The sequence below is a fragment of the Neopelma chrysocephalum genome, unplaced genomic scaffold, assembly GCF_003984885.1.
Source record: "Neopelma chrysocephalum unplaced genomic scaffold, ASM398488v2 Primary Assembly neopelma1_96552, whole genome shotgun sequence".
NCBI classification, from domain to species: domain Eukaryota; kingdom Metazoa; phylum Chordata; class Aves; order Passeriformes; family Pipridae; genus Neopelma; species Neopelma chrysocephalum.
Genome location: NW_020925197.1, coordinates 1 through 10517, shown reverse-complemented (window position 1 = coordinate 10517; position 10517 = coordinate 1). Strand labels below are relative to the sequence as shown.

General features: G+C 71.1%; 3 protein-coding genes across 5 annotated transcripts; 1 reads left to right on the top strand and 2 right to left on the bottom strand.

The window, feature by feature from the left end:
• Window positions 1-687: 687 nt before the first annotated feature.
• RRP8 (ribosomal RNA processing 8) lies at window positions 688-3164 on the bottom strand. The gene is made up of 7 exons (XM_027708850.1): window positions 3002-3164; window positions 2766-2931; window positions 2293-2686; window positions 2071-2200; window positions 1765-1871; window positions 1555-1651; window positions 688-890 (listed from the first exon to the last, which is right to left on the bottom strand). Exons 1-7 carry the CDS (start codon window positions 3074-3076, stop codon window positions 780-782), a joined length of 1080 nt encoding a protein of 359 aa, XP_027564651.1. The 5' UTR covers window positions 3077-3164; the 3' UTR covers window positions 688-779.
• ILK (integrin linked kinase) lies at window positions 938-8839 on the top strand. 3 transcript variants are annotated; one of them, XM_027708854.1, is made up of 13 exons: window positions 938-959; window positions 4706-4799; window positions 5791-5956; window positions 6206-6301; window positions 6388-6484; window positions 6575-6658; window positions 6765-6850; window positions 7084-7193; window positions 7433-7560; window positions 7653-7774; window positions 7854-7953; window positions 8029-8159; window positions 8395-8839. In XM_027708854.1, exons 2-13 carry the CDS (start codon window positions 4711-4713, stop codon window positions 8542-8544), a joined length of 1359 nt encoding a protein of 452 aa, XP_027564655.1. In that variant the 5' UTR covers window positions 938-959; window positions 4706-4710; the 3' UTR covers window positions 8545-8839. The 3 variants fall into 3 exon arrangements, with proteins under 3 accessions (XP_027564655.1, XP_027564653.1, XP_027564654.1); XM_027708852.1 differs by lacking the exon at window positions 938-959 and adding an exon at window positions 3285-3386; XM_027708853.1 differs by lacking the exon at window positions 938-959 and adding an exon at window positions 3503-3591.
• A 390-nt stretch (window positions 8840-9229) lies between these two features.
• TAF10 (TATA-box binding protein associated factor 10) lies at window positions 9230-10434 on the bottom strand (the record flags this gene model as incomplete). Its single annotated transcript, XM_027708855.1, has 4 exons — window positions 9230-9395; window positions 9887-10001; window positions 10092-10156; window positions 10279-10434. Coding segments are annotated over 4 exons (426 nt in total), but the record flags the coding sequence as incomplete, so codon positions are not given.
• Between the last annotated feature and the right edge of the window lie 83 nt (window positions 10435-10517).

Genomic DNA, 10517 nt, shown 5'->3' with positions numbered 1-10517 from the left:
TCCCAGCCCAAAACAAGCCGAGCGCCCCCGGCGCTGTCCCCGTGGCAGGGCTGGCACTGACCCGCCCGTCCGTGCCGGGCCCGCGGTGCCGCTCCTGCCCGTGTCATCGGTCGCCGCGGGGTCCCCTCGCAAGCACTTCCCGCCCCATAAGCGCCGGTGACGGCGCTCGGAGGCCGCTGGGGCGCGGTGCCCGCCCCGCCCCGCCGGAACCCGCGTTCCCCGGAGCCGGCAGCCAGGGACGGCGGCACTGGGGCCGCTCCGGGGGCATCTGCGCTCGCCCGGCCCCGCGGGGATCCCGACCCAGCCCCTGCGGCGAACCCAGATACCGAGACGAACGCGGCCCCCACGCTCGCCCCCCCCCCCCCAGGAGCGGCACCGCCACCGCCGCCGTGGCACCCCCGGGACCGACACCCCGCCCCGCCGCCCCCTCCCCGACCCCGCCGCCTCCCCCGGACCTCTCTCTTGCGGACAATGCCTCGGGCGCGGCGGCGGCCGATGCCGCTGAGGGCACCCTCCAGCTCGGCTACGCCGGCGCGGTTAATGTCGAGCTTGGCCCCGCCGGGGCCCGGCCCGCCCGGCCCCGACATCCCGGTACCGGCCCCGGGCGCCGCCGCCGCGCAGGCCCGATCGTACCGCGCACGCGCGGCCAAGGCCCCGCCCCCCCGCCCCCGACACGCACGCGGAGGGGAGCGGAAACAGCGGCTTTATTGGTGGTGAGCGCGTGCGAGGGGGCGGGGCCGCCGGGGCTGGCCCCGCCCCCCGGGCTGGCCCCGCCCCCATCACCGCCGCTTGTAGAGGCAGGGCCGCAGCCGCAGCCCCGGCGCGGGGCCCGCCCGGCACGGGCCCGTCTTGGCGAACTCCAGCACGTAGAAGTAGGAGCTGGAGAGGTCCTGGGGACACGGGGACAACCGGCTCCATCACCAGCACCCCGCGATCACCGGGGACCCCAGCGCTCGCGGGTGCCAGCAGCACCCACCGCCAGCACAGCACTGTGGCCCCAGCAAGCCCCATGTTCCCCCTGCGTGCTCCGGGCCCTCCTCCATCCCACCCCACAGCCCCTGTATGCCCCCAGTGCCCCAGACGCCGCCCCAGACCCTGACCCCAATGCACCCCCCAACCCCCATAACCCCATCATCAAACCCCAAACCACAATCCCTCCAGGCCCTGGTACCCTTGACACTCTCCAGGCTCCACCACCACCACACCCAGGCCCAGTGCCACAGGCCCAGTGGGCCCCAGGTCCCCCCTACCAGACCCCAGCAGCCCCTTCCCTGCATGCCCTGAGTGCCCCTGACCCCTGGTGTGCCCCTCTCCTCAATACCCCCACACTACACCCCCTAAGACTGCCAGGTCTCTCAAACCTCTGTCCAGACCCCAACCCCTGTGGGCACTGGGTTCCCCCCCAACACCCATGTGATTTCACCACCCCAGGGGCCTGCTCCCCCCCAGCATCAGGCTGGGCCCCAGCACACCTTCCCCCCCAGGCTCCTTCCCGGGGCTCCCCAGTTCCCAGTGCACCCTCAGTGCCCGACCTGGGCACACCTGGAGACACACCTTGGAGACTGTCCTGAAGCCCAGCTGTGCCATGGCCTTCAGGAAGGCACGGATGTCCTCAAAGCGGCTGGCCACCTCGGCCACCATCAGGGTCCCCCTGCGGTCACCCCGGTCCTGAGTGCAGTGCCCAGGCAACCCTGGGGCACGGCCAGTGCCTCTGCCCCCCCCCCCCCTGTCCCCCCCCCACACTGCCCCCCAATCCCTGCCTACCCCAACTTGAGCACACGGTTGGCCTCCCCCAGGATCTCCTGCAGGTTGGTGCCCATCAGCGCCAGGCAGAACACAGCCACGTCCACCGACTCATCTGCCAGCGGCACCTGCCAACCCGGGACAGCCCAGAGGAGAAGGAGGGTGGTGATGGGGCTGGGCAGCCCCACTGGGCTCCTCAGGCTCGTGGGTTCAGCTGAACCCCGTCTCCAGCTGCCCGAGACAGACGCACGGGACCCTCGTGGTCACCGTCCCCTCCCCGCAGCCTGCCCGGCAGCACCCGCCCCCGCTTCGGAGGTGTCCCGGTACCTCGGCCATGTCACAGACGGTGACCCGCGGGCTCAGCGGCACCAGGTCGAAGCAGTGCACCCGGTTCTTGACGCTGGTGGCCAGCGTGCAGTCCCCGCACCCGAAATCCGCCACCACCAGCGACGCCGGCCTGGGGGGGCAGCGGGGTAAGGGCGGCCCGGCCCGGCGTCCCCCCGGTGCGACCCCCGGTCCATCCCCAGCACAAGCCCGGTCCCCGCTCACCGGCGGCGCAGGTAGCGCACGATGCGCTGCACGGGCCGCTCGGGCCAGCGCCGCACTTGGCGCTCGAAGCCGCGGTGGTACAGGTGGAAGGCGGCGGGATCCGCGCGGAAGAGCCGCGCCGCGTCCCGGCTGCTGCCGGTGTAGAGCTGCTGGTTCAGGTACCGGAACCGGGCGCCGAGCAGCCGCTCCTCCATCCGCGCCCGGAGCGCGGCCGAGCGGCCCGAGCGGGGCTCTGGGGGCGCCTCCGGGGGGCCCGGCGGCTCCGGGGGACCCGGCCCCGAGCCCCGTTCCCCGCCCGGCCCCGCCGCCGGCTCCTGCTGCCGCCGCCGCTGCTTCTTCTGACGGTTCCGCCGCTGCCTCCGGTTCAGCTCCGCCGCCGGCTCAGCCGGGCCGTCTGCGGGGCACCGAGAGGGCGGCTCAGGGCGCGGCGGCGGCTCCCAGCTGCCCGCCGGGCCCCGGAGCCGCCCCGGTACCTGCGTCCGGGCGCTGCCCGTTTTCCCGGGGCTCGCCGGGGCCGGCCGGGCGCTCCCCCGCCGCACCCCGAGGCACGCCGGCCTTCCTCCGCCCCCGGGGCCGCTTCCGCGCCGCTTCGCCGTCCAGGCCGGCCCCCGGCAGCCGTCGCTTCCCCGCCGCGAAGCCCTGCGGAGGGCGGGGGCCGGTCACTTCCCCGGGACCGGCGCGGCCCGCCGCCCCCACGCCACCCGCTTACCGGCCGGCCCGGGCCCCCAGGGGCGCCGCCGGGCACCGGCTCCGCCGCGTCGTTCCACTCCTGCTCGGCGAACATGGCGCGGGGACCGCCGGTACCGGACACACGTGCGCCCACTCGGCGGCGACGCGCCCACAGCGCCTCCCGCGCGGCCCGGAGGACCGGAGACCCCGGGGCGGGGGCGGGGCCGCGAACGCCCCGCCCCCGCCGGTTTGCCACGCCCCCGTCCCGGTGACCCCGCCCCGTCCCGGTGACCACGCCCCGCCCGTGGCCCCGCCCCGGTGCCGTGTGGCGGAGCCGTGTCCGGTGCGGGTTCCGGCCGCCAGGGGGCGCCGTGCCGGGCGGAGCCGCCGCAGCCGCCGCCCTGCGGAGCCCGGGACACGCACCGGTAACGGCGGCACCGCCACCGCACCCGCACCCGCGGGGCCGGGCCGCGGGGACACAGGGGAGGGATTGAGGGGACCGCAAGGAGGACGGAGCGGGGCCCCGGCGGCTGGTTTGGGGTCACCCGGGGGCGCGGGGGGGGCACAGGGTCCCCACATCACGTCCCGTGCGGGGCGGTAGGGCCGGTCCCGGGGCTCGGCAGGGCGGAGGTGGGCACCCGGCGATCCCGGCTGGGCTGGGGCGGGGGGTCCTGGCGGCCCCGCGGGACCGGGCGGGGGCCGGTGGGTGACAGGAGAGTGCGGCGGGGTGTCCCCACGGCGGGGTGTCCCCGCGGCGGTGACAGGAGGGTGGGGAACCGCAGGGCCGGGACCAGTGTGGGGCGTCCTGGGGTGCCCCCAGGTGGGTGGGGGATAAATCCCGTCCGGGGCTGCGGGCGCTCCAGAGCTGGGAGAGGTCCGGTGCTGCCACGATGTGCCAGGGCCAGTCTGGGGCCTGAGAGACCCCGGCGAGGGTCCGGGGCTCTGCGTCCCACCCCCCTGGAGCCGCCTGGGGCAGGGGGTGCAGGCAGGGCCCTGGGGGTAGCTGCCAGATGCTGGCAGCGGGCAGGGGTCCCGTCGTGGCTGGGTGGGCACCAGGCCCTGGGGGGCCCTGCAGCAGCAGGTTTGAGCCCCCACAGGTGGACACTGGGCACATCGTGCGCAGTTTGTCCCTGTCCTCACACTGTGAGACTCACTCCATGTCCCAGCTCGATGCCACAGGGCCCGGGCAGGGTGTCCCATGCTCACAGCCAGGGCCTCGGGGGGACAGCGGGAGCAGGAGGGGGCTCTGTGCCCAGATCCGAGCTGAGGTGTCCATGGATCCAAGGGGAGTGCATGAGGCTTTGGGGTCCTGGTTCCTGAGCATGGTGCTGTGCCAGACCCAGCCAAGGGGGTCAGGAGGGTAATGGGGCTGCAGGAGCCTGTGCAGGGGATGCTGAGCCCCCCCAGCCCTGCTCCCCTCGGATCTGTGGGATCCCGTGCAGGGGATGCTGAGCCCCCCCAGCCCTGCTCCCCCCGGAGCTGCGGGTAAAGGGCCGGCTGTGCCCGGCGATAAGCCTGGGGGTGCCAGCCTGGCTTCCTGCGGGTGGCCGCTGCCCCGCTGGAGTCACCCGGGAACTTCCCCTCGGGCCGCTGCTCCGGCTCCATCCCAGCCCTCGGCCTCCCGCAGGGCTGCGGGGAGGGGCTGGGAGGGCACAAGGAGGGGGCCGGGAGGCTCCTGCCATTGCTGCCCCAGGGGTGAGCAGGGTCGGGGTCCCCACGTCCTTACCCCCCTTCCCTCCCACAGTCGCCATGGACGACATCTTCACGCAGTGCCGGGAGGGCAACGCGGTGGCCGTGCGGCTGTGGCTGGACAACACCGAGAACGACCTCAACCAGGGGTGAGCGGGGCCGGGCCGGGGGGTTTGCAGTGGGCTCCGTGTCCCGGGCGGGCGGTGGGACGCGGCTCCTCCCCGCCGGAGGAAGTTACCGCATCGCTGAGGCACGAGGCCGAACATCCTCCGGCCGCTTCCTCGCGGCCACGGCCATGGGCCAAGGCCAGGGCTCGGCTGGGCCGGGGGAGCCTCCCCGTCCCCGCGGTGGCCGCTGCCTGGTGACCGTGTCCCCGTGCTCTCTCCGGGGAGACCACGGCAGCTGTGTGGGCGCACGGCTGGGTCTGATGGGAGGGCCGGGACCACCGGGGCCGGGGGGCTGTGTGGGGCGCTCCGTGTGCCCAGGTCTCTGCTCCACACAGCCCCTTCTGGGGGTCCCACTGGACTGTGGGGCCCGCAGCCATTCAGGAGCCGCGTTTGGGCCGGGCACAGGGCTTGGAGCAGCCACCCGTGCTGTGTGCAGCTGGCACAGCCCGACCCCGCACCCTGACCCCGGCCAGGCCATGGCTCCAGCGTTCTGGGCGAGCTCTGGACGAGGGGCCTCCCTTGGCTGTGCCTCCCCGCCCCTCCTGGGGTTTCAGGCACATGGAGCTCTCCCAGTCCCACAGAGGGTGTCCAAGGGACAGGGGCATTCTGTGCCAAGTACCCCCTGGCTCTGGGGCCATGGTGGGGGTGGATGCGCCAGGGAGCTGGAGGGAGCCTGGGCTGGAGGGGAGCTGGGGCTGTGGCAGCCCCCCTGCCAGTCCCTGATCTCCATTTAAGGTCCCGCTGCCGCCTCCTCCCTTACTTGGCCACGGAGCAGGGGGACAGGGAGGGGATCCAGCTGTGATTCAGCTCTGGAGTAGACAGGATTTGGCTGGTGCCGCCGGGGCCCTGGTGGGGGTGGGCGGGAGCGGGATGGATGCTCAGCCTGGCCCCGTGGCCAGTGTTTGGTGGGCAATGCCCACCGTGCCCAGGCCGAGGGGCTGCAGCTGAGCAGGGCCCCCCTGCTGCCCCACAGGGATGACCACGGGTTCAGCCCCCTGCACTGGGCCTGCCGTGAGGGCCGCTCCAACGTGGTGGACATGCTCATCATGCGGGGGGCTCGCATCAACGTCATGAACCGGGGGGACGACACCCCGCTGCACCTGGCTGCCAGCCACGGCCACCGCGACATCGTGCAGAAGGTACCTGTGCCCTTCCCCACCCCCTGTGCAGCCCTCCGCCCCACCCACATGGTGCTCGCTCCCCACGTCACCCGGCACGCCCACGGTGCCTCTGAGCCCCCCCCCAACCCCCTCTGAATCCCTCTGAGCCCCACACCAGCTCAGCCCCCTCCCCACAGCTCCCAGTGTGCTGCTCCTGCCTCCCCCAGGACAAGGCGCAGGGAGGACAGGGACAGTGCTGGGCTCACAGGGACTGTCCCCTGTCCCCAGCTGATGCAGTTCAAGGCGGACATCAATGCAGTGAACGAGCATGGGAACACACCACTGCACTATGCCTGTTTCTGGGGACATGAGCAGGTGGCCGAGGTGAGCGGGAGCACCTGGATGGGCAGGAGGGAGAGGAGGGGAGGAGGGAGATCACAAACCACAGCCTTTGCTCTCTGCTCGCTCAGGACCTGGTGGGCAGCGGGGCCCTGGTCAGCATTGCTAACAAATACGGCGAGACCCCCACGGACAAGGCCAAGACACCGCTGCGGGAGGTCCTGAAAGGTACGAGGGCCCTGTAGGGCCCCACACCTGTCCGGTCGTGACAGGCTCCAGGTGCCAGTGGGTGCCACCCTCCTCCTTCTCCCTCTGCAGAGCGCGCGGAGAAGCTGGGCCAGAGCCTCACCAAGATCCCCTACAAGGACACGTTCTGGAAGGGCACGACCCGCACTCGGCCCAGTAAGGACTGGGGGTCCTTTGGCAGGGGGTCATGGTTCCCCCATGCCCTGCCAGTGCCAGACCCTGGGTCTGGTAGCTGTGGGCATCCATCCCCCTTCTCCTGCAGGGAACGGGACCCTGAACAAACTCGCCGGGATCGACTTCAAACAGCTGAGCCTAAGTCAGAAGCTCAACGAGAACCAGTCGGGAGAGGTGGGTCCCTCCTGCCCCCAGACAGGCCTGTGCAGATCCCCCATGTCCTGGCCCTGCCAGGCACGGCCGCTCCAGGGTCCCACAGCTGGGTGCAGGGGGGGCTCCTGCCTGGCTCATTGTGGACCCTTGGTCCCACGCGGTCCAGAGGCCCCCCCAGCCCCAGGCAGGAGCCAGCGGGGGGCTGGGAATCTCCTGCCCTTCTCACAGTGCTCGTGCCCCTGCTCCCCCTCCAGCTGTGGAAGGGTCGCTGGCAGGGCAATGACATCATCATCAAAATGCTGAAAATCCGGGACTGGACGACACGGAAGAGCCGGGACTTCAACGAGGAGTACCCCAAGCTGCGGTGAGTGCCCCACCTGCCCCAGACCACCACCAGCACTTGCTTGGGGCCACCCACCCCAGCATCTGGCCAGGGCCATCACAGCTCTCAGGGTGTGGGGCCTACCCTGCTCCGCAGGGCCAGGAATGCTCCAGAGCGGTGCCTAAGGGCTGGTAGGCCCTGGGGGATGGCAGGGAACAGCTAAGGGGGTGCAGGCAGCTCCCCCCACCGCCCCATTCTCAGGGCTGTCACTTCTCTTGCAGGATCTTCTCCCACCCCAACGTGCTGCCGGTGCTGGGCGCCTGCCAGGCCCCCCCAGCCCCCCATCCCATTGTCATCAGCCACTGGATGCCCTACGGCTCCCTGTACAACGTCCTGCACGAGGGGACCAGTGAGTGCTGGGGGACAGCGCATTTGGGGGTAGCGGAGCCCCCTCCAGCTGCAGCCCTGGGGTGGGCTCACCCCCTGTCATCCCCTCCCCAGACTTCGTGGTGGACCAGATGCAGGCGGTGAAGTTCGCCTTCGACATCGCGCGGGGCATGGCCTTCCTGCACACGCTCGAGCCCCTCATCCCGCGGCACCACCTCAACAGCCGCAGTGTCATGGTGAGTGGGGGGCCCAGACCCCCTCCCAGAGCAGGGGGGGGCTCCCCGGGGGCTCCTGCCAACCACCCACTCTCCCCAGATCGACGAGGACATGACGGCGCGGATCAGCATGGCTGACGTCAAGTTCTCCTTCCAGTGCCCGGGGCGGATGTACGCCCCAGCCTGGGTGGCCCCTGAAGGTGAGTGCCCCGTTCCCAGCCCCACAGCCTGGCCCCTGTTGGCCCCAGCCCCGCTCACCCCCTGCCACCCCCCAGCTCTGCAGAAGAAGCCAGAGGAGATCAACCGGCGCTCGGCCGACATGTGGAGCTTCGCGGTGCTGCTGTGGGAGCTGGTGACAAGGGAGGTGCCCTTCGCTGACCTGTCCAACATGGAGATTGGCATGAAGGTGAGGGGCTGCAAGGGAAGGGGGTGATTTAGGTCAGGTAGGGCAAAGATATTCTTCCCTGTGAAGGTGGTGATGCCCTGGCACAGTTTGCCCAGAGAAGCTGCGGCTGCCCCATCCCTGGAAGTGTCCAAGGCCCGGCTGGAAGGGGCTTGGAGCAACCTGGGCAGGTGGAAAGTGTCCCTGTCTGTGAGGGCAGGGCCCTGATCCTGACTCCAGCCCCTCTCCCTGCTCGCAGGTGGCACTCGAGGGGCTCCGTCCCACCATTCCCCCTGGCATCTCCCCCCACATCTGCAAGCTGATGAAGATCTGCATGAACGAGGACCCGGCCAAGCGCCCCAAGTTCGACATGATCGTGCCTATCCTAGAAAAGATGCAGGAGAAGTAGAGGGGAGGTGCCTCCCCTCCCAGTGCTGCCTTGCACCCCCCACCACCCCCAAGTGCCTTTAACCCCAGGGCCGGGGGGAGCAGGGGACACCCCTCACCCTGAGCCAGCCACGGACACACGGTACAGACGGCGCTGCCTCTGCTGCGGGACCCAGCCCCTGGGGCCGGGGGCAGGCCGGGGGGGTTGCCCGTGACGCCCAGCACTGCCCCTGCTTCGCGCTTCACCGGCCGCTTCCCTCCAGCCCCGGCATGGCCACCGGCCCCCCAATAAACGTTTGGTATGGAACCTTCAGCTGCTGGGGTGCAGGGAGGGGCTGCTCTTGAGTCTGCAAAGCCCTGGGCACAAATTGGCACCCACAGCAAACCTCTGGTGCCCAGAGCAGGTGGGTGGGTTCAGGACCTCCCCGCACAGAGCCTGGCATGGAGTGGGGGGTGGTGTGGGCTCAGGGCCCTCTCCCTGGCTCCATCTGCAGTGCTGCCAGTGCAGCCCCCAGGCATTCCCTGTAGGAAACAGTTTGGGAAGGAGAAGGGCAGAGTGCTGGGCAGTCCTGTCCCCCCCGCCCCACTCTGCTCCAGCCCCGGGGGGAGGGCTGAGCCCCCTGGGACTGGCAGAAGGGGCTGAGCCTGGCAGCTCCTCTTTGGGGAGCCAGGGCCAGCATTTGTGAGTGCAGGCACAGGAGCCGGGCTGCCTTCCCACAAAACCCTCCTGGGTGTTTAATGGCACCAACACGGCCCCTACAAACTGCCTGGGCCCCCCAGGCCCTACGTGAAATAATGCGGCTTCTTCACGTTGATGCCATACTCGGCCAGCGCCGGCGTCAGGTCCTCCATGGTCAGGGTGTACTTCTTGTCCTGGGGGACACAGGGCACATAGTCATGGCAGGGACAGCCAGGGGGGTGGGACCCCCCTATGGCACGGGGATAGGGGTGTCCCACTCCCAGAGGAGCGGCCAGGACTGTGCAACACCCCCCAGTGCAGGGATAGGGCTCCTGCTCCCACAGGAGTTGCTGGGCAGCGTTGGGATGTTCCCAGCTCCCCCCATTCTGTTGCTCTGTGTCCTCAGCCACCCCCAGACCCTGAGCAATAAGTGCCATTGCCCTTGCGGGACCCCAGCCCCCTGATGTGACATTACAAGGGTCCCCACTAATCCCCTCTCAGCCGCTCCCCAGGCTTGGAGCTGCCAGGAGGCAGCTGCTCCCACACTCGGGGGGCACCAAAGTGTGTCCCCGCCAGCCCCTCCCCACCCGCGGGGACCCCCAAGAGCACAGCAGGGTTGGGGTTCCTGCTCCCCACATCCCAAGCTCAGCCCCAGCCCGAAGAGGGGGTTCGCCGGTGCCTCCACCTTGCTCTTGCTGCGGGAGCTGCCCGAGGCCGTGCCCTTCATCTTGCAGTGCTGCAAGGCGTCGTTGGCGATGTCGGAGATGAACTTCTGCGCTGCCAGCGAGATCAGGCGGATGCTGCGGGGCAGGGGCCGCGTCGGCGAGGGGCCGGAGGGCTAAACCCTAACCGTGGGCCCCACTGCCGCCCCCCGCCCTGCTGCCACTTACATGCGGGGGTCCGAGGCCTCGAACCCCGCCCGGTTCAGGTAATACCCCGTCACGGCGTCCGGGATCTAGGGAGGGAAGAGCTGGGACAGCTCCACGGCCCCGTGGGAGCTGCCCCGTGTCCGTCCCCTCCCGGGGACACGCCTCGTGTCCCGTCCCGTCCCCCCAGAGCCGCCCCGTGCGCCGGTACCGTGGGCGTGTAGTCCTCCAGCTGCATCAGGAAGTCCACGAGCGGCGTGGTGGACACCACGGGCTTCACGTCGCCGTTGGCCGCGGGCGGGACGTACACGCCGTTGGACATGGCCCCGTCCGGGGGAGCGGCCACGGCCGCGGACACCGGCACTGCGGGACAGCGCGGTCAGCCCCGGCGACACCGCCCCACCGAGGCTCCGGGCCCCGCGGACACCGGTCCCGGGCGACCGGCGGGCC

What these genes read in the sequence shown, in the direction of transcription:
- ILK (XM_027708854.1), top strand. Translation starts at nt 4,711, where the DNA reads ATGGACGACATCTTCACGCAGTGCCGGGAGGGCAACGCGGTGGCCGTG. An exon ending in ACCGCGACATCGTGCAGAAG is followed by an intron (nt 5,957 to 6,205) that starts GTACCTGTGCCC and finishes CCCTGTCCCCAG; the next exon opens with CTGATGCAGTTCAAGGCGGA. An exon ending in GCTGCGGGAGGTCCTGAAAG is followed by an intron (nt 6,485 to 6,574) that starts GTACGAGGGCCC and finishes CTCCCTCTGCAG; the next exon opens with AGCGCGCGGAGAAGCTGGGC.
- RRP8 (XM_027708850.1), bottom strand. Translation starts at nt 3,076, where the DNA reads ATGTTCGCCGAGCAGGAGTGGAACGACGCGGCGGAGCCGGTGCCCGGC. An exon ending in CGGGCAGCGCCCGGACGCAG is followed by an intron (nt 2,687 to 2,765) that starts GTACCGGGGCGG and finishes GGTGCCCCGCAG; the next exon opens with ACGGCCCGGCTGAGCCGGCG. An exon ending in GTGCGCTACCTGCGCCGCCG is followed by an intron (nt 2,201 to 2,292) that starts GTGAGCGGGGAC and finishes CTGCCCCCCCAG; the next exon opens with GCCGGCGTCGCTGGTGGTGG.